Source organism: Micromesistius poutassou (genome assembly GCF_964030765.1).
Source record: "Micromesistius poutassou genome assembly, chromosome: 4".
NCBI classification, from domain to species: domain Eukaryota; kingdom Metazoa; phylum Chordata; class Actinopteri; order Gadiformes; family Gadidae; genus Micromesistius; species Micromesistius poutassou.
In genome coordinates, this window is record NC_140274.1 from 17,461,057 (window position 1) to 17,482,342 (window position 21,286).

The following is a 21,286-nucleotide window of genomic DNA, read 5'->3' on the forward strand; positions in this document are numbered from 1 at the left end:
AGAGACGCCTGTTCCCTGGAGTTCCCGAGACGCGTGCCTGACATTGTGACATGCACAAGAGCACCCGATTGGTTCGCTTGTTTTTTTCTACATTCCTGGTTCCTCTTCCTGCAGTGGGAATATTTAATTGGTTGAAGGAAAACTGTTATCTTTCCACCAGGTGGGATGTTGATTGCCCGTAACAAGATTGATAGCTAGATAAGATAGCCAGCCAGCCAGCCAGCCAGACATATAGTTGATAGAAAGGTAGAAAAAAGAAATGGATAAATGGATAGATAGATAAAATGGATAGATATATAGATAGATGGATAGAAAGATGGATAGATACAAAGAAAGATATACAGATAGATACCAGCCTACCCAGTGGACTGTACATTGTCCTTCTGGGTGGACTTGCCCACTTACGAGAATTTGAAATGGCTTGTAATGGTATCCGCCTCCATTAATTATGACCATGGTGCCAGCTATTTACAAATGTACACATGATACAGTACATGTATTTATGCAGGAAACGTTTTGATGACTGGGAACCTTCATCATTAAATCTATAGATTTCCCATTAAGGAGGTAGATCTATATGTTTCCAAAGCGTGATAAATGCATGTATGCATGGGAAACGGATGCCGAAAAAGTCCATACAGTTAATGGCCCATCGTAAAATGTATATGTATACTATACATATTCTAGGCTAATATACTATATTGCAAGACAAAATAATAATTATTATTTCTATTCAACTTTCAGATCCTCAAAACATTGAAGACATATTTAACTCAAATAAGCCCAAATAGATGGAAGTGAAATATGCGTGTGAAGTTAACTAGGGGTGTATCTAGCAGTGGGTCCCTGCTACGTTTCAGCCCGGCTGATCCAGAGAGGAGCTCAGCAGGGTGCCTCGTTCCAAACCAACATGAAATATGGAGCTGACCTTCAGTAAAAACAATAGGTTGTACATCTCGCTGTCGACTACCAAATGCAAACAAAGCAGGCCTGAACTTATCTGAAACCGCAAGTAAAATGATGGGAAATCTAGCAGAAGAATGCAATAATAATAATAGTATGCAATAATATGAAGTACTTTATTAATCACAGGGGGTAAAATAGTTTTGCCGCAGTACAGGACAGTAGTAGAGCTACAACATAAAAGAGAAAGACTACAAAACAATACACAGAAACTATGTCCATAGCCTATAGCCAAAACCAGGCCAAACTTATCTAAACCTAGTCTCAAACCCGAAACTAAATGAGTCTACAACCGAAATGGGCCCCAACCCAGCAAAACCGGGTCCGGTTCCTCCAGCAGACGGCGCATCCAGAAGGAAGTTCTCAGAGGATCTGAGGGACCCAGAGAGGCCAATTAAAGAAGGTTAATTCCACCCGTGAAGACAACAGCAGGACGAGCTGGGAGGAGGAGGGAGATGGGGATGTGTGTGTGTGTGTGTGTGTGTGTGTGTGTGTGTGTGTGTGTGTGTGTGTGTGTGTGTGTGTGTGTGTGTGTGTGTGTGAGAGGGGGGGGGGGGCACTATGTTAATATCAGTGGAATAGTGTTTAATTAGAAGAGAACTTCCCATTCACACCCTCCCCCATATCCCTCGCCCCGCCTGTCTGCGGATGTCCACGACGGCGACACCCCTGTCAGCCCAGGTGATTACCAGAAGGCTTTTAATGAATATTTTGGACTTGTTTTTTCTCCTCCCTCCCTCGTCTTGCCGTTGCCTTACATCTAATTAGCTGACAATAATGTATCGAACCCGTGACACGGGCGCCACGTATAAATATGCATGAAAAAACGCGACTGCGGAGCGCGGTGACACTTTGCCTCGCCTTCGCCATTTGCTGCATGGAGTTCAGATCACAGAGTCGACAACGTAAACCTCTCCACACACACACACACACACACACACACACACACACACACACACACACACACACACACACACACACACACACACACACACACACACACACACACACACACACACACACACACACACAGCCGCCGCTGCTGTGCTGTGCTCCCAGTCTGGCACTAATTATCCGGCAGACTCCGGCGCTGGCTGCCTCCTCCCTCATCCCCTGCTTCAAACGCACAGCTCACTGGAGCTCTGAGAGGTAGCGCGTGAACTCAGGATAAAGTTACCGCTTCCCCCTGCAGTTCGGTGCATCACAGTTATTGGTGGTGATTGGTTTAAACTTCAATTCGCGCTAGAGTAAAAACTCGGCGCGTGAATTCAGCCCGCAGGACGCTCTAGTTTAGTTTCATTAGTTTCATTTTTGCCACGCGGGCGAGGTAAACATTTCATAATCCATCTGTGTGACAAACTTCCAAGATCATGGCATAATCAGGCTTAATTATTTTATTTATGAATCCAGACGTGTGTGGAGTGAGGATGACATGCAAGGCGATGAGCTGTAGGTACAAGTGCTAACAATAGAGTAATTATAACTTGGTGAATACAGTAGCTGTCATGGACAATCTCCCACCACTCAGAAAGAGCAGTCGCATTTAGTTAAAATGAGCTGAAAAAGGACACTCTTTTCAACAGATGTGTGTTGTTTTATGTGTATGCGATTAACCTTTAAAAACCCTACTGGATAATGATAGCATGTGCCGGTATTTTAAGATAGATATATAGTAGATTCTACATGCATAGTGTGTTCTAGTAGGAAACATCGGTTTTTAACCCAAAACAAGCTTTTCATGATATAGATAACATGTATTTGTATGTTAATTCCCTAGATATATTCCAAATGTATTGTTGCATCAAGGTAGTTTAATATATTTAAGTAGTTGCAGTACTAATTCACCCACCTACGACGGTGTTAAGAAAGATGGGGAAGATGAGTTGCATGAGGGGCTGACCTTTGATGGTGTTGAACCTGATGAAGATGAGGGGTACCTGATGAAGATGAGGAAAATGAGGAGCACAAGGAGCAGGAGGAGCTGACCTGCGATGGTGTTGAGGAACATGAGGTACTCAAAGTTGGTGATCTCCCTCCTCTGCCAGCGCTGGGTCATGTTGGAGGTCTTAAACAGCTGGCGAGGTGTCGCCAGGGAAACGCGTCTGGAGCAAACATGTACAGACATCAAGATATTGACATGGAGATAACAGGACAGATAAACAGAAAGATAATCATCCATGATAATCACTAATTTATTCATTTTTTACCAATAAATGTGTACAAATTCATTTCATAAAATATAGATCCTTCTTGATCTCGGATCATAAATACCATAAAGATGTGAAGTAGGGTTAGGGTATGTGAAGTACAGTATATTTAAATTACAATAATTGGATAGGCAGGGTAGACTAGACAGCGGTTAGGGTGTTTGAATCCCAGCCGAAAGGTTCGGATGATCCCCAGTGTCCACAGTATACCTGTAGGCAGCCTAGAGCAACATGTCCCTAACCCCCAACCTGCTCCTTAATGATGTGCATCTGAAGCCCCTCAAAGACACTCCGGATCACAGCGTTGCTGGCTTGGATGAATGGCGAATTCAGCGTGAACCCACCTGTCTTGAGGCAGGCCATAGCTGGTACCGACGCCCACCCGAGGAAGACTATACACGGCCTTCTTCACCGTCGCACGGTCTGGTAAGTTAAACATCACCGACGCTGTGGAAACACACACAGAGAAAGAATGAAAGAAATGGCCAAGTAACTAAATGAAGGAAAAAACTTGGAACGAAATAAAACAAAGATCAACAAAAGAGAGAAAGAAAGAACTGACAGATAAAAGTCTGTATGTGCGTGTGCGCATGTTCGTGTGCGCGTGTTCGTGTGCGCGTGTTCGTGTGCGCGTGCGCGTGTGTGTGTTGTCCTACTTCTGTTGGCCATGAAGACCTCCAGCGCTGTGTTCTGCAGGAGGAAGAGTCTGGAGAACACGGCTCGGATCTCACTGAACATCCACTTCCCATGGAGACCCTCTGTGAACGCCAGCACCTACAATAGCACCGGACCAGTGTTAGCATGCACAGCTAAGCTCAAGCTAACCTAGCAGGGGTGTTAGCCTCGAACACCACCAAAATCTAGAATGCAAGTTGCATTCATTTCATGATAATTCACGCAGGATATCTTAGTATTTAAAACCTGTAACACAGAAGATATGATTTCAGATCTTGTACTTTATTAACATCAGACAGGAAATGAGGGTGCCAGAGTATAATATAACAGTGTAGAACAGTAAAAATGATTGAAAATATAATAAAAAACTGAAATAAAAAAAGTCAAACATATATCCTTTTACTTCTTATTTTAGAGCGTGTTCTAAAAAGTATTTATTTGTTGTTGTAAAGTGCTCATCCACCCTCCTCTTGATGGATGCTCTCCACTCAGAGAGGAAACAGAGAAGTAAACACACGCACAAAACACAGTGTGTTGGAGATACACACCATCATCAACAATCTGGAGAGAGAGGGAGAGAGGATGGATCATTACTGTATGCAGCACTGCTGGGTGCCCGAGGTCCACACAGACACAGGGAGAGAGAGAGTCTCTGTGACAGGTGAGAATGATCCCCTCACACTTCATTTTCTTCTTCCTTCCTTTCTCCCACCCTCTTTCCCCACCTCTCCCCCCTCCCCTCACGTTCCTCTTCCCTCCCCACTTTCTCCCTCCACCCCTCATCAAGTTCCTCCCTCCTCCTCTCCTCCATCTCCCTTCTCTCCTCACTCCTCTCTCCCTCCCCTCTCCTCCCCCCTTCTCCCAAAGCCTTTTGTCAACCAGAATGAGCAGTCAAGGAGGAGTGAGGTGAGGGTTAGGGGGTGGGTGCGGAGGTGTGGTTGGTGGAGGTGACGATGGGGAAGGTGGTGTGTCTTGGCAGAATAGAGACGGACCACCTTAGGTGTGTGTGTGTGTGTGTGAGTGTGTCTGTGTGTGTGTTTAAATAAAGATGTAACATTGCAGTGAGAACCAAGGCCCCAACGAGTACATGATATTACGGTGTGTGTGTGTGTGTGTGTGTGTGTGTGTGTGTGTGTGTGTGTGTGTGTGTGTGTGTGTGTGGTTGTGTTTCCATGTGTGTGTGTGTGTGTGTGTGTGTGTGTGGATAAGAGTGTGATCGAGGTGTTGAAGGAAAAGACAGAGAGAGAGAGAGAGAGAGAGAGAGAGAGAGAGAGAGAGATGTAGCAAGAGACGGAGAGCGAGGTTGAGAGACATAGGTAGACTGAAGGTGGGAGGTAGAGAGAGTAAGGGACAGTGAGAGCTAGAGGTGGACACACACAGATAGAGACAACGGTAGAGTGAGGTCAACCCCGGGCAGGGTTAGCTCCGATGCTAATGCTCATTTAGACCAGTGACAGGCCAGGGGAAGCCATCCCGAACCGTGCTGCCTTAATTTCTCCCTGGAAAACACACACACACACACACACACGCACACACACACAGACACACACACCCCATACTCCTTGCGGGCCGTCTCCCGGGCTCAATTAAAGCGGGATTAGGAGGAGATGCTGCGTAGGCAGCCGCGGCTCCGCGTCCGCCACGGCCCCTGCGTGTCACCTCAGCAAACCCCCTACTCACACAGTTGTCATAGAGACGGCCCGCAGGAGGGAGCAGGTACGTTGGAGCAGTAGGTATGTAGCGGTGTTATAATGATGGTTGACGTGTAGCGATGTGGATGTGTGGTGAAATAACACAACTCTCTATACCTGGTCGAAAAACATGTCGAAATTGGAGTTGTTTGATCATTGAATATGTGTTGAAATGTGAAAATAATGGCAGAAGTTTAGGTGTAGTGTTAGTGGTTGTTGTATAACTAACATGTTTTCAAATATGTTATAATTCATTTGTCATTTATTAATACCGAGGGAAACTAATAATAGGAATACAAATTGTTTGATCATTGTTATGTTAATGATAAAACTGGTGCAGTTTAGTCGTTGTATTGCATTCGTCGTATTATCACACAATTAACTAATGTTTTGTGATAATAGTATGTATTTGAAAATCCTTACGTTATAATAATAGACAACACTTATGGTTAAGTGGTCAATTATTGGGCTTTAATAGTAATTATGTAATAAAAGCTAAATCCTGTGAATTTGTGTAATACAGTAATTTTATATTTTATTTTATATTTATATATATTTATCCTGTGGGTTGAATCCAGTATGTGATAAATATATTGTTATAACCCTATTTCATAATTTAGCAAACAATTTATCCTAGGTGACTTACAAAAGGATTATAGCTTAATAGTAATATATGTGTCAATGTTTATGAGGCCCATGATTCTGACTGCATTTAAACAGAGACTGCTGTATATGTGGCTGCTGATAGAGCGCAGTCAGTAGTGATTAACTTCCTGTAGTCCTCAGAGAGCAGATCCGCGCTGCCGAGACGATGTCTCAGTCCAGAGATCCGTCTGTCAACGCGCGAGAGAGCGATGTTCAGCTTTAGCATTAGTGCGGGTGTAGCCTAGGAGAAAGGAACAAGAGAATCAGTCCCATTTCAAACAGCCCAGTTCGATTCATTATTATTGACAACAAAGTGTTGGATTTTAGACCATGTAGACCCCCCCACAGACCCCCACAGACACTCACAGTCTCTACCCCTTGACAAAACCCCAGTTCTCAACTTTAACATTATTAGTGTGTGTGTGTGTGTGTGTGTGCATGGTGTGTGGGTATATACGTATATGTATGTGTGTGTGTGTGTGTGTGTGTGCGTATGTGTGTACACGTGCATGTGAGTGTGTGTGTGGAGGCCCAGCTGTAGAAAAATGCCATTTAATGAACCTGTCGTGTGGAGCTGTCCCCCTGCCTGTCAGAGATGTCAGGCCCAGTGACAGGCACCGTGGCCGGGCCCCGCCAGCCCCAGACAGGCCCCCGCCAGCTGGAGCCCCACCTCGGACCCCCCCCCCCACAATCTAATCATGCTACCAGCCCGGACCCTGAACCCCACTCTGCTCCCGGTCTGTCACACTGCTGCTGGGCCCGCTGGGGGAGGGAGGGGGGGGAGAGGAGGAGAGGAGGTTTAGTCGACAAGCTCGGCCAACCTTTTGTTTCCACTAAGGTCCCTTCCTCATTAGGAGAGAGAGAGAGAGAGAGAGAGAGAGAGAGAGGTGTAGAGAAGCAGAGGCATTGAGAGAGAGAGAGAGAGAGAGAGAGAGAGAGAGAGAGAGAGAGAGAGAGAGAGAGAGAGAGAGAGAGAGAGAGAGAGAGAGAGAGAGAGAGCGAGAGCGAGGAGAAAGAAAAAAATGTGCTGAGAGACAGAGAAAGGGGTGAGAGAGCCAGGGAGCCAGAGGTGGTGTGAGAGAGGGGTGGAGTTGCAAAGGGGTGAGAGAGGAAAGTAGAGGGAAAGAGGGGATTAGAGCGTGGTGAAGAGACAGAGGGGGTGAGAGAGAGCTATAGAGAGACAGAGGGGGAGAGAGGGAAGGGTAGAGAGACAGAGGCGGTGAGCAAGAGAGCAAGGGGGGGCCATTGGCCTAGCTTTGATAAGACAATTTAACCCACGCACACACACCTAACTACACACACACACATCTCTTTCTCTCTCTGCTGTGGTGTGACAGGAAAGGGCAGGTCAGGAAAGCCCCGGATGGATAATATTTTGACAGACGAGATGAGGAGGGGAGGTACAGGTGGAGGAGAGGTACAGGTGGAGGCGTGGCGGAGCGGTGGAGGCAGAGGCGTGTGTAAGACAGCGTGTACGTACCCTCGTTGCGTGTGTAGCGCTACGGTGGCAGCGAGAGGTGTGTTACTATCCCCTGACCCCTGTGTCGTGCTAACTGCACACCAGGATCGGGACCGCGTGGCCGGGGGGAGGAGGGTGTGGTGGCTAGGACGCCGGTCGACTCCCCGCCAAAAGGTTCCGGGTTCGATCCCGCATGTTCGCAGCCTAACCCGTAGGCATCCTTCAGTGAGATGACCCCTCAACCCCTCGCTGCTCCATAATGACCTGCTCCTGAATTCACTGTAAATCAGATTTAAGCTTCCACTAAATAGTAAATATGATTCTGGGAAGAATGTCCAAATAACTGAACAAAATTTATTTCCTCTCTTAAAGAGAGGAAATATATTTCTATATATATACAAATGTATAGTCATACTGTATTTTTTAATAATGCAATATGTAATATAGTGAGTGCTTATTATATTAGTACTATATAGTAATAATTATTAACTACTATATTAATCCAGATTGGTAATTCGGGTGTGCCAACAGGGCATCACAGAGCAGTCGTAGAATTAAAAATGATAAAAGAAACTATGGAAAACCCATAGAGACCCATAGAGACCCAGTGTGAACATACTACTGTACATACGTAGCGCTGGAAGAGCAGTATTGTGTAGCTACAGTAATGGGAGCATGGTGCGCTCCAGCAGCATGACTGATATATTTATACACTGACAGGCTGCTGTCAGACCTCCGACGCTGGGGTCTCCGCCCCACTCTTCTCTAATAGGCTTCCAGTAAAAAGACCCCCATAGCTGCCTGAGAGCCCCTCTCCCTCCAAGGACCCCTCGCCCCCAGCGGGACACAGGGGGCGGGGGCAGAGGAAGGGCCATGAAAGGCTGTTTTTATGATGGCTGATCTGGGTGAGGGTGGTAACAGGGCTAAGGGTACAGTAGAGAAAATGAATAAAGTCTCAAACTGCCTGCTGTAATTTAGACTTTATGATTTGCTTTTACTGGGCCCCCAGTCAGCACTAATTTTAATTGATTATTTCTATTTAAATTCATGATAGTTACCGTTAGCATTTACGTTCAATAATGTCTAGTTCAACGGCTGATAATGTTTTTATAATTGTTTTCCTCTAAATTATTTGCGTTGTATTTCTGTATATTTGTTTTCGTGGTTTACTTTTTAAATTACATTTCTTTTTTACATCCTTAATTTTCTAGCTGTGACAAGCTAATGTCCTGCCTGTGAAAAATGAATGTTATTTAATTTAGTACCATCATGTATCAAGAGTATTAAGTGTAGTATATTTTTTTCCTGTAAATGTGTGACTGAAACTGCTTTCTAGCAGTATGTACTGTATATATGTTGTGAGTACAACACATAAATGATATATATAAAGATATATACGTTCTGTATGAGGTTAGTTAAACCCTTTTCATTTAAAATGTAGGTTTTCATTCCCCAAATAGAATAAGCTACTGTCACAGGTTCCCCCCATACACTACCTAAAATGTCAAATATTTCATACTTGGGTCTGTCTCACTGTAGTATATTCTGCTGTGTATATAACAAATACTTTCACGGGCCGTCAGGACTTATAACAAATTCTGTCTCCCATCTCCTCCGATAAAAGAGTGCCGAGAATCAGAGGAGTATGAAATATTGAGGAGTTTCTCCTGGATTACAGACTGCCACTATTCTCCTCTCCGCTCCCCTCCCCCTCTCCTCTCTCCCTGTGTCCTCTCCTCATACTCCCCCCCTCTCCTCTCTCCCGTGTCCTCTCCTTGTACTCCCCTCCTCTCTCCCCTTCTCCTCTTTTCTCCCCATCTCTATTCTCTCCTCTCCCCTCCTCTATTCTCTCCTCTCCCCCCCCCTCCCCCCCCCCCCCTTTCTCTCCTCTCCCCAGCCCTCTTCCCTCGTCTCCTCCTCTGGCTCAGGTACCATCGGGAGGTGACTGGTGTGTGTGTGTATGTGTCTGTGTGTGGGTGTGTGTGTGTGTGCGTGGAGGGGTGAGGAAGGGAAACGAACGGCAGATTTGCATAATCAGTGTCACTATACATTTGGTTTGTGGCGGGAGTGTGGCGAGATGACACGGCTGTGGATCTCCGTCCCCACCCGGCGGAGGAAGCAGATGAATATGCATTTAAAAACGATAAAAAAAGCTCAACTCAGAGACAGATCACAGCCCACACCCCCCCTCCACTCCCCCCAACCCTTCCAAACGTCCAGGCCAGTTTGTCAACACCGGTTTAGGTCCCGGTTGGCGTTTTCACGCGCATTAGCCCGTTTCTCCTCTGAGCTGTCTCCCCACCTCCCCACATCCCTCGTAGGGAGTGAGAGGGAGGCCAGGAGAGGGGGAGGCTAAGGAGGAGAGGAACGAATAGGCAGGAGTGGGAGAGGGGGGAGAGGAAAGACAGCAAGGGAGGAGAGGAGGCTAAAGCAGAGGGTGCCTTCTCCTTCTGAAACAACCTCCTCTACATTCATCAGCCAAAAATAATGCCGAGGGAATTCTGTGCATGTACTGCCTTTCAAAAGTCCTTCAAAGTCCTTTGAAAGGACGTACGTGTACATGTTGTGTGCGGAAAAACAAAAGGGACAAAGGGAGGAATTATCAATAGGCAGAAACGCTTCCATGTCAAAATACATAATAATAATTTAACACAATGCAAAAAGGTACTTCAATCTATCAATTTACTGGCAGCACGTTTCAATGATTTAAGAACATCTGTCCATTCAGTTCTGTTTCATTCTAATGTATTGTTTTTATGTATCTACTGTGTAATTTTATATTTACAATACACATGCATGTATGCATACATACACACACACACACACACACACACACACACAATACAGGCGTGTGCACACAGACATACAAACATACAAATACACCAGACACACTGTTTGGCCGTGATTCTGCCAAGTCTCCTGGGAGAGAGTGTATGTCTATGAGAAAGAGAGAGAGCGATAAAGAAACAGAGAACAGAAGAGATGGATGGAAGGAAGAAATAGGGAACGGAGAGAAAGAGACAGAAGAATGAGAGAAAGAGAGAGACCACGATGGAGAAAGAGAGGGCAGAGGAGGAGAGAAAAGCAGGAGGCCAAGAGAGCGACGTACAGCGAGGGTGTGTCTTCTCCCCCTCCATCCATCTCCTCTGTGTCTCCTCTCTCCATCTCCTCTGTGTCTCCCCCCCCCCCCCCCCCCGTCTCTTCTCCTCCTTCACCTCCTCCTCACTTCTTAATCACAAGCCACAAACGCACTCATCTCCCTTCCCATAATTCTCTCTGCCGCTCGCGAGCTATATCATCTGGAGACACGCGGGCCACCGGACGCTTTGAGGATTATCTCGGGTGACACTTTTAGGATGCGGCCGAGGGGGAATCTGGAGCATCGCTCTTCACCGGCTTCAAGTGGAATTAGCCTGATTTAGCCGTCGCCGTCGACGACACCGTCGCCGGGAGCACAACAAGCCGCTCAGAGCCCTATTGCTAAAAGGTGAAGCGGCTTCTTATCGTCACCCTTTGAAGAGGAGCGCTTGTAAAACGTATGCAAATGGGCGAGTCTTTTGTCAGCCGGGTGGCTTCCCGGGGGTCTGCGCACGGAGGGGTGCTAATCTGGGTGTTGAGTGCGCAGCATAATTTGTACCTTATCCTCATGTAATTATATAGTTTAAATCTTTTTACTCAAGCTAATCCCGCGGCGCAGGGGAACGCCGTGGTCCCGAGGCCCGCGGTGCTCCGGGGCGGCAGGGAGCGCGCGGAGGACGGCCCTCTCTCTCTCTGCTCTGATCTCTCTCTCTCCCCATCCATATGTCCTCTCTCAAGCCACTCGGTTTCTCTCTCTCTCTCTCTCTCTCTCTCTCTCTCTCTCAGACTCTCCATCCCTCTCTCTCTCTATCTCTCTTTTGCACTCAATACAATTCACAGGGCTTTATAGGAATGGGAAGGGTACATTCATGTTTCCAAAGCACAATGTAAAAAAACACAAAACAAAAAGCACATCTCTCTCTCTCTCTCTCTGCCACCATCTCTCCCTCCTCCTCCTTTCTTTCTCTCTTTCTTCTTCCTAGACACATAGCCGGGGAACATGGTGTTGACATATCCATCTGACTTCCTGTATCGCAGACACTAAATCCATCATCCATCATTTGGACATTTGGATCCACCTGTTCGCCCCTGGCAGAGAATCCCACATCTCAGCTCCCTTACCCTAAATAACCCACCAGGCTACTAGGCTACTACTACTACTAGCACTACAGCTAATATACACAGGGGACTACTACTAGTAGTACTACAACTAATACAGTCAGGGGACTACTACTAGTAGTACTACAACTAATACAGTCAGGGGACTACTACTAGTAGTACAACTAATATACTCAGGGAACTACTACTAGTAGTACTACAAGAAATATACTCAGGGAACTACTACTAGTAGTGCTACGATTAATACACTCACTACTAGGAAACTAGTAGTAGTACTATTATTAATACACTCAGACAGATTTACAAAGATGACAGCAGGGAGGGAGCAGGAGGAGGAGGAGGTGCAGACCAGAGAGGGAGCAGGAGGAGGAGGTGCAGGCTGTAGAGGGGAGCAGACCAGAGGAGGAGGAGGAGGAGGAGGTGCAGGCTGTAGAGGAGCAGACCAGAGAGGGAGCAGGAGGAGGAGGTGCAGGCTGTAGAGGAGCAGACCAGAGAGGGAGCAGGAGGAGGAGGTGCAGGCTGTAGATGACAGCAGACCAGAGAGGGAGCAGGAGGAGGAGGTGCAGGCTGTAGAGGAGCAGACCAGAGAGGGAGCAGGAGGAGGAGGTGCAGGCTGTAGAGGAGCAGACCAGAGAGGGAGCAGGAGGAGGAGGTGCAGGCTGTAGAGGAGCAGACCAGAGAGGGAGCAGGAGGAGGAGGTGCAGGCTGTAGAGGAGCAGACCAGAGAGGGAGCAGGAGGAGGAGGTGCAGGCTGTAGAGGAGCAGACCAGAGAGGGAGCAGGAGGAGGAGGTGCAGGCTGTAGAGGAGCAGACCAGAGAGGGAGCAGGAGGAGGAGGTGCAGGCTGTAGAGGAGCAGACCAGAGAGGGAGCAGGAGGAGGAGGTGCAGGCTGTAGAGGGGAGCAGACCAGAGAGGGAGCAGGAGGAGGAGGTGCAGGCTGTAGAGGAGCAGACCAGAGAGGGAGCAGGAGGAGGAGGTGCAGGCTGTAGAGGAGCAGACCAGAGAGGGAGCAGGAGGAGGAGGTGCAGGCTGTAGAGGGGAGCAGACCAGAGGAGGAGGAGGAGGAGGAGGTGAAGCCATGCCCTGCAGGGGCTGACCCTGCTGTCCCGAGGAGGAGCCCAGGAGCTCTGGTGCTCCTGCCAGAGTGGACAGCCCCAGACAAGCTGCTTGGCGTGCAGTCATTAGACTAATTACATTGGATCAGGACATATTACTGCAAGCTGTTTCCTCCAGGGCCAGCGGCCGGCCTTTTGTTAAGCCGCTGAGGGGGGAGACGTGCTCGGCTCCCGCCAGGGAGGGGAGGGAACAGGGTGTTTATGTCACTCGTAGTATTTCTTTATTGTGGACACAAGCTACTGTATATCTCTCAGACTGATAGCCATGTGTAGCTCCACTATGGCCCTGTTTAGTTCAACTGGTAGAGCAAGGCTGTACGCCACCAGGGTTAGGGGTTTGATTCCCTGTCTAGCGCTACTGGCAGTGCAAGGCATTAACACCATCAGGGTTAAGGGTTCGATTCCCTGTCTAGCTCTACTGCTAGAGCAAGGCATTAACACCACCAGGGATAGGGATTAAATTCCCTTGTATGAGACAGGGGAGAAAACAAAACAATGGCCATTGACCAATTCCACACTAGTCGGGAAGGCAGCTGGTTCGCTACTTCACAGGGGAAACATGCTTTTTAGTTTTTTATCTATCGAAATCGAATTCATCCTCAATTAATATTGATTATATTCATGAGGTGATTCAACAAAAGGGACACTAGATTATAATTGATTATAGCATTTCTAAAATCCATGAACTAAACCCAAAATCCATAAACCAAACTGGGAAGGAGGCGGGTTACCCACAGGGTGTGTGTGTGTGTATGTTTTTATAAAACGACTCTCAACCATTGAACCAAATCAATTTGAGGGTCACACAATAGAGAGAGAGGCAGTTCCACCGATTCTATGAGCTCGCTTTGCACAGAACGCGCCGTAAGAAGAGGCATTTTAAGGCCGGCGTTGGCTACAGAATACCAAAGAGGCTTAGAGGAGATGGTTTAATGAAATATTTAGGCAGAAAGTTCAGAGGGCCAGGCACCATGAAAGAGGGTAGTGAGGAGAAAGGCTTTCTGGGATCTGCGGTCTTCATTGTGGAGGAGTCACATCAAATTAATACTGAGGCCCATTTAAGGCCTTTCTTCTCGCAAGCTTTTCAGAACAGATTAAGCTATGAAAACTCAGAAATTACTAAAGCACCTATTAGGCATTATGCTAGCCTTTTACTCTTTTTACTCCTAGCCTTTTTACTTTTTACTCTCTCTCTCTCTCTCTCTCCTTCTACCACCACTGTCTTTCTTTGTCTCTCCATCTCTCTCTCTGATTCTCTCTGTTGTTCCCAATGCATTTTAATTTGCGTCTGTATTCACTTCATCCACACACAAAAAATGTGTTGCTACCTTGAAGGAAAACAATAAACTCGCAAGGTTAAACATCACATTCAAAATGCACTTCCTTTTCTGCACTTTGGACATTAAACACATCCTGTATTCATAACAAATAAAGCCAATGGCAATAGTTCCCAAAACATTTGTCCTAATCATTTATAATCCATATTTAGAACAAGAAGCACATATGTGTGTTTTTCAATTGAACTGAACTGAAAGGTTCAAGGTGGCTCCTGTGGCGTCTATAGAGGGTGGGACACAATAGGGAGCCGGGGAGTATTAGTCCGGGGCTCTTAAGGCGTCTGAGGGGTGTTTTCCACCCTAATGAAGGATCTCTGAAGGCGGGGAAGCCCTCTGGATCCCTGCACCCCTCGCTGCTCTTTCTCCTCTCTCCCAGAGGCTGTTCAAAGCGATCGGGGAGCACATGAATTGTAATTATAGCTGCTAACAGGATTCCAGAGGAGTCGGCGCTGGCACTTGAGGAGCAGGTCTTGGGAGTTAAACGGCTGTCAGCCTCTCAAAGCCCCTCAGCATGTGAACCAGCCCAACAAAGACCCTGATATGTACACCTCCGGGATCCCGTTGGCCCCACCACATCACATAGGGCCCTATTGGCCCCTTTATTTTACATAGGGCCCTCGTGGACACTATATGTACACAACCAGGCCCTGCAGGCCCCTCTACATAACATAGGGCACTGTTGTTCCCTTTACATCACATAGGGCCCCTATACCTCACACAGGGCCCTGTGGGCCCCTCTACCTCACATTGGGCCCTGTGGGCCCCTATACCTCACACAAGGCCCTGTGGGCCCCTCTACATCACATAGGGCCCCTATACCTCACACAGGGCCCTGTGGGCCCCTCTACCTCACATTGGGCCCTGTGGGCCCCTATACCTCACACAAGGCCCTGTGGGCCCCTCTACATCACATAGGGCCCCTATACCTCACACAAGGCCCTGTTGGCCGCTTTACCTCACATTGGGCCTTGTTGGTTCGTAACTTCACATGTGACCCTGTTGGCCCTGCTACCTCACATGTGGCCCCTATACCTCACGTAGGATCCTATAGACCCCTCCCCTCCCCGTTAAATGAGAGATTGTTTTCCTCAGTGAGAGGCATGAACAGACTAACCAAGACAACGCCACAAACCAGGGTAGCAGGTGAGGGGGTGTGTCAAGGTTCAGGTAATTGGCATCACCTGAGAGGATGGCAAAACCACAGTGTTAGGTCCCCCCCACACACACACACACACATAACACATCCACTCTCCCTCACCCTTCAACACACACACACACACACACACACACACACACACACACACACACACACACACACACACACACACACACACACACACACACACACACACACACACACACACACACACACACACACACACACACACAACCCCTCCACCCTCCTCACTGTCCAACACACACTTACACACACACAACCGCAAATCTTAACGGAACATGAAGAGCATATGGAGCTTTTTTAGGTCCAATCAGTGACCAAGCAGAAAGAACCCTCAACAAAACCCTAGACACCGCCTCCACCACCAACCCCTAATTGGATTGAAATCCAGTGTCTCCCAGGGTTAGTCACGACTATCTAGAACGTTCCCTCTAGCAGTTTCTGAGCAGTTTCTGAATCTCCAACAATGACAGATTTTTATGATAAATTCCCTTTGAAAAGCTAGGGTTTCTTCTTTCTAAATGGAAGTATAGGAGAAAGCTCTTTCACCTTTTCTTTGGAGCTGGAAGAGAGAAAGGGGGGGGGGGGGATGTTTGGTTTCCACTGGCAGGCCGAAACAAAAGCCAGCGGCGGCCATTGTGTGTCTTTTCACCGCTGTAATGGTCTTAAAATGGCTACAAGCCGGGTACTATTCACTGGTGCCCAGACCAGCTCCCTCTGTTGTCTCCAAACCACCATCTCATGGACACCTTCTGAAACCAGCAAGAGGGCGGGAAAACGCAGATCACATGCTTAAAAAACTAAAAGGTCTCCAAAAACTAAACTCGATTCATTCACCGCCTGTGGAAACTTAACGTCACATTTACTCTAATTACAGACAATTAATACTCCAATAACAACAACATCCATCAAATTCATTACGGAAAATGGCATAATGACAATAATTACAAAAATATCTCATTAAGGCGGGAATGAGAGACAGGGGAGAATTAATAGCAGACAGGTGTAAGACACACTGCAATTATGGAGGCTGGAATTAGCTCATAGCCTCCAGGCAAACACCAGGCTGGGAAAGAGTGTGTGTGTGTGTGTGTGTGGGTGTGTCTGTGTGTGTAAAGAGGTGTGTGTGTGTTTGTGTGTGTGGGTAGGGGAGTGTGGGTTGGTGTGTGTAAGTGTGTATCTGTGCAGATGCGTTTGTTTGTATGTCCCTGTGTGTGTGTGTGTGTGTTTACATCTGTGTAACTGCGTATATGCATACGTGTGGGTATTCTGTCTGTGCGAGTGTGTGTGTATTTGTGCAGATACGATTGTTTGTATGTGTATCTGTGTGTGTTATCTATGTGCCTCTGTGAGTGTGTATATGTGTGTGTATCTGGGTGTGCGTGCCTCTGTGAGTGTGTATATGTGTGTGTATCTGGGTGTGCGTGCCTCTGTGAGTGTGTATATGTGTGTGTATCTGGGTGTGCGTGCCTCTGTGTGTGTCTGTATATGTGTGTGTAAGTGCACACAGAACTGTGAGAGTAACCCACAGAGAGTAGCTCAACGACTAAGAAGAAGAAGAAAAAAAGAAAAAGGGAATTGCAAATAAGCAAAACAAAAAGTGTTAAATGTGTAAATTAGGAAGCGATGCTCACAGCGGTGCCGCTTCCGCGGGAGACGCCAGCCTCAGATGAGAGCCGTCGCCACGGTGATCAAGGGAGTCGAGGATAGGCGAGGCAGCCGTCAAGACGAGCAGCCCGCCCCGCCTCCTTCCCCCCCTCGCCCACGCCTGTCAATCATCCATTACAGGAGCGAATAGCGTCACCTGGTTCCTCCCCTCTTTGACGCCTCATATTAGGGCCTCTGTACACTCCTGATCCCCCTTCATTAGAGGGAGTTGACTCAGAGTACACCCCTCACTCTCACTCCTCACCTTCATCCTCACCCTCATCCTCCATCACATTCCCTCACCACTCCTCAACCCTCAGACTCCCTCAACCCTCACTCTCCCCTCAGGGCTCCTCCTCACCCTCCACCTCACCCCTCCCTCACCTCTGACCTCACCTAATATCTCACCCTCCCTCATACGGGGGAGAAGGGGAGACACACACACACACACACACACACACACACACACACACACACAGTATAGTCTCTACGCAGGGGCCCTCGCCCTCATATTCTCGGGACAGGAACATCCTCCCCAAGAAGAGAAAACTACTTCCTGCAGTACTTCCTCTCTCTCTCTTGTACAGAGACCAGCCAGCTGACAGATGGTAATGAGTCCACCAGGCGCCAGCCCAGCAGGAGACAAACAACAACAGTAACAACAACACATATTGTTCCTCTCCTCCACCTTCTGGAAGCCTACTGCTGGAGGGGGGGGGGGGGGGGAGGGTGTTTAGGTTAGGGGGAGAGATAGAAGGGAGGAGGGGAAGAGCGTTCAGTGTTGGGGGAGAGAGACGGGAGGAGGGGAGGTGGTGTGGAGGGTTAGGGGAGCAAGAGAGACAGTGAGAGAGAGAGAGAGATAGAGAGAAAGAGAGAGAGAGAGAAAGGAGGGAGGGAGGAAGGAGGTTAAAGTGATTTATAAGTGAATATAAAGAATGATAATTGTTATGGTTATTTTATATGGTTTTTTAATATCCACACAGATAAAAGTGAAAGCGTAGACACAGAAGCCAACACACAAGGCCATAGACATTTCAATAAAAGTACCAACACGCACACACACACACACTCAAGCCTGTATATAAATAAGTACTGTAAATGCACACACACTTACACACAAATAAAAGTAAAAAAACACACGCATACAAGTAAAAGCAGACACACACATAGACACACATAGCCCACACAGGTAAACATTTAAATAAATAAAATAAATAAAAAAAAAACACACACACACACATACACACACACACACACACACACACACACACAAGCAGACAAACAATCCAAACACATCGGCTGGTTGTGCTAAATTAATCCGACAGACTGCAGATTCTGGAGGGACAGCTGAGACTGCTGATCCCTGACAGATAACTCCTCTCCAGTGGAAGCAGCATAACAAACTAGATTTCCTTAATTTCTACACATCAAACGCACCGAGGATCCCAAAATGGCCTGCTCTCTCTCCATATGATGACGAACAGCAGCCGCAGCGATATGTAAATGTGAGGGAGGGCGCTAAACTTGGCTACAGCTGCGACACACCTACCATGTAACGCGCGTGAGTGATGGTAATGACCGTGTAAAATAGGCAATTGCCTTCTTTACCCATATGCCCCCTTTGGGTGTCTGACGCTGGGTGGGGCGGTGGTGGAGGAGGGGGCGGTGTGGTTGGAGGTAGGGGGGGACGGACGGAGGTGCAAAGTATGGCTGGAGGTTGTGAAGGATGGGTTGGAAGTGGGGGAGGCTGGGTTGCCGGGTGGGGTGGCGGTAGGGTTGGTGGGTGGGGGTAGGAGAGGCTGGGTGGTGGGTGGGGTGGCGGTAGGGTTGGTGGGTGGGGGTAGGAGAGGCTGGGTGGTGGGTGGGGTGGCGGTAGGGTTGGTGGGTGGGGGTAGGAGAGGCTGGGTGGTGGGTGGGGGTAGGAGAGGCTGGGTGGTGGGTGGGGATAGGAGAGGCTGGGTGGTGGGTGGGGGTAGGAGAGGCTGGGTGGTGGGTGGGGGTAGGAGAGGCTGGGTGGGGGTAGGAGAGGCTGGGTGGTGGGTGGGGGTAGGAGAGGCTGGGTGATGGGTGGGGGTAGGAGAGGCTGGGTGATGGGTGGGGGTAGGGGAGGCTGGGTGATGGGTGGGGTGGCGGTAGGGTTGGTGGGTGGGGGTAGGAGAGGCTGGGTGGTGGGTGGGGTGGCGGTAGGGTTGGTGGGTGGGGGTAGGAGAGGCTGGGTGGTGGGTGGGGGTAGGAGAGGCTGGGTGATGGGTGGGGGTAGGGGAGGCTGGGTGATGGGTGGGGTGGCGGTAGGGTTGGTGGGTGGGGGTAGGAGAGGCTGGGTGGTGGGTGGGGTGGCGGTAGGGTTGGTGGGTGGGGGTAGGAGAGGCTGGGTGGTGGGTAGGAGAGGCTGGGTGGTGGGTGGGGGTAGGAGAGGCTGGGTGGGGGTAGGAGAGGCTGGGTGATGGGTGGGGGTAGGAGAGGCTGGGTGGGGGTAGGAGAGGCTGGGTGATGGGTGGGGGTAGGGGAGGCTGGGTGATGGGTGGGGTGGCGGTAGGGTTGGTGGGTGGGGGTAGGAGAGGCTGGGTGGTGGGTGGGGTGGCGGTAGGGTTGGTGGGTGGGGTAGGAGAGGCTGGGTGGTGGGTAGGAGAGGCTGGGTGGTGGGTGGGGGTAGGAGAGGCTGGGTGGTGGGTAGGAGAGGCTGGGTGGTGGGTGGGGGTAGGAGAGGCTGGGTGGGGGTAGGAGAGGCTGGGTGATGGGTGGGGGTAGGAGAGGCTGGGTGGGGGTAGGAGAGGCTGGGTGATGGGTGGGGGTAGGGGAGGCTGGGTGATGGGTGGGGTGGCGGTAGGGTTGGTGGGTGGGGGTAGGAGAGGCTGGGTGGTGGGTGGGGTGGCGGTAGGGTTGGTGGGTGGGGGTAGGAGAGGCTGGGTGGTGGGTGGGGTGGCGGTAGGGTTGGTGGGTGGGGGTAGGAGAGGCTGGGTGGTGGGTGGGGTGGCGGTAGGGTTGGTGGGTGGGGGTAGGAGAGGCTGGGTGGTGGGTAGGAGAGGCTGGGTGGTGGGTGGGGGTAGGAGAGGCTGGGTGGGGGTAGGAGAGGCTGGGTGATGGGTGGGGGTAGGGGAGGCTGGGTGATGGGTGGGGTGGCGGTAGGGTTGGTGGGTGGGGGTAGGAGAGGCTGGGTGGTGGGAGGAGGTAGGAGAGGCTGGGTGGGGGTAGGAGAGGCTGGGTGGTGGGTGGGGGTAGGAGAGGCTGGGTGGTGGGTGGGGGTAGGAGAGGCTGGGTGGTGGGTGGGGGTAGGAGAGGCTGGGTGGGGGTAGGAGAGGCTGGGTGGTGGGTGGGGGTAGGAGAGGCTGGGTGGTGGGTGGGGGTAGGAGAGGCTGGGTGGTGGGTGAGGGTAGGAGAGGCTGGGTGGTGGGTAGGAGAGGCTGGGTGGGTGGGTGGGGGTAGGAGAGGCTGGGTGGGGGTAGGAGAGGCTGGGTGGTGGGTGGGGGTAGGAGAGGCTGGGTGGTGGGTGGGGGTAGGAGAGGCTGGGTGGGGGTAGGAGAGGCTGGGTGGTGGGTGGGGGTAGGAGAGGCTGGGTGGTGGGTGGGGGTAGGAGAGGCTGGGTGGTGGGTGAGGGTAGGAGAGGCTGGGTGGTGGGTAGGAGAGGCTGGGTGGTGGGTGGGGGTAGGAGAGGCTGGGTGGGGGTAGGAGAGGCTGGGTGGTGGGTGGGGGTAGGAGAGGCTGGGTGGAGGGAGGAGGTAGGGGAGGCTGGGTGGAGGGTGAGGGTGAGGGGGTGGGTGGTGGGAGGAGGTAGGGGAGGCTGGGTGGTGGGAGGAGCTAGGGGAGGCTGGGTGGAGGGTGAGGGTGAGGGGGTGGGTGTGGTGGATGCTGTGTGGGTGTGAGAGGAGTGTGACATGGCCTCCGTCTGCTACGCTAACAGACTAATATCCGCCGCCGCTCAGCTCCACCAGAACTAATCAAAGTGGACAAAGTGTCTCTGCTGCCATCTTTGTCTCTCGTTCCCTCATCCCTCGCTCCAGGGGTGTGAGGATTCTCTCTCTCTCTCTCTCACTCTCTCTTTCTCCCCCCCCCCCCCCCCCCCCCCCACCCCTCCCAACCCCTCTTCTCTCGGCTCAATCTCTTTCTCCCTCCATCTGGGGGAAAGAGGCGTGGGGGGGGGGGAACAAAATGGCAGCCTGAATATACCCACCATGT

General features: G+C 49.8%; 1 protein-coding gene across 1 annotated transcript in view; it reads right to left on the reverse strand.

Moving 5' to 3' along the window:
- The window catches only part of nbeab (neurobeachin b), a gene marked incomplete at both ends in the record, with an annotated part of 188,805 nt that overhangs the window by 41,030 nt on the left and 126,489 nt on the right, over positions 1–21,286 (reverse strand). The window contains 3 exons of the mRNA XM_084466381.1: positions 2,864–3,065; positions 3,515–3,617; positions 3,827–3,944. Of these exons, the coding sequence (XP_084322507.1) occupies positions 2,864–3,065; positions 3,515–3,617; positions 3,827–3,944 (423 nt within the window). The remainder of the gene's footprint in view (positions 1–2,863; positions 3,066–3,514; positions 3,618–3,826; positions 3,945–21,286) is intronic.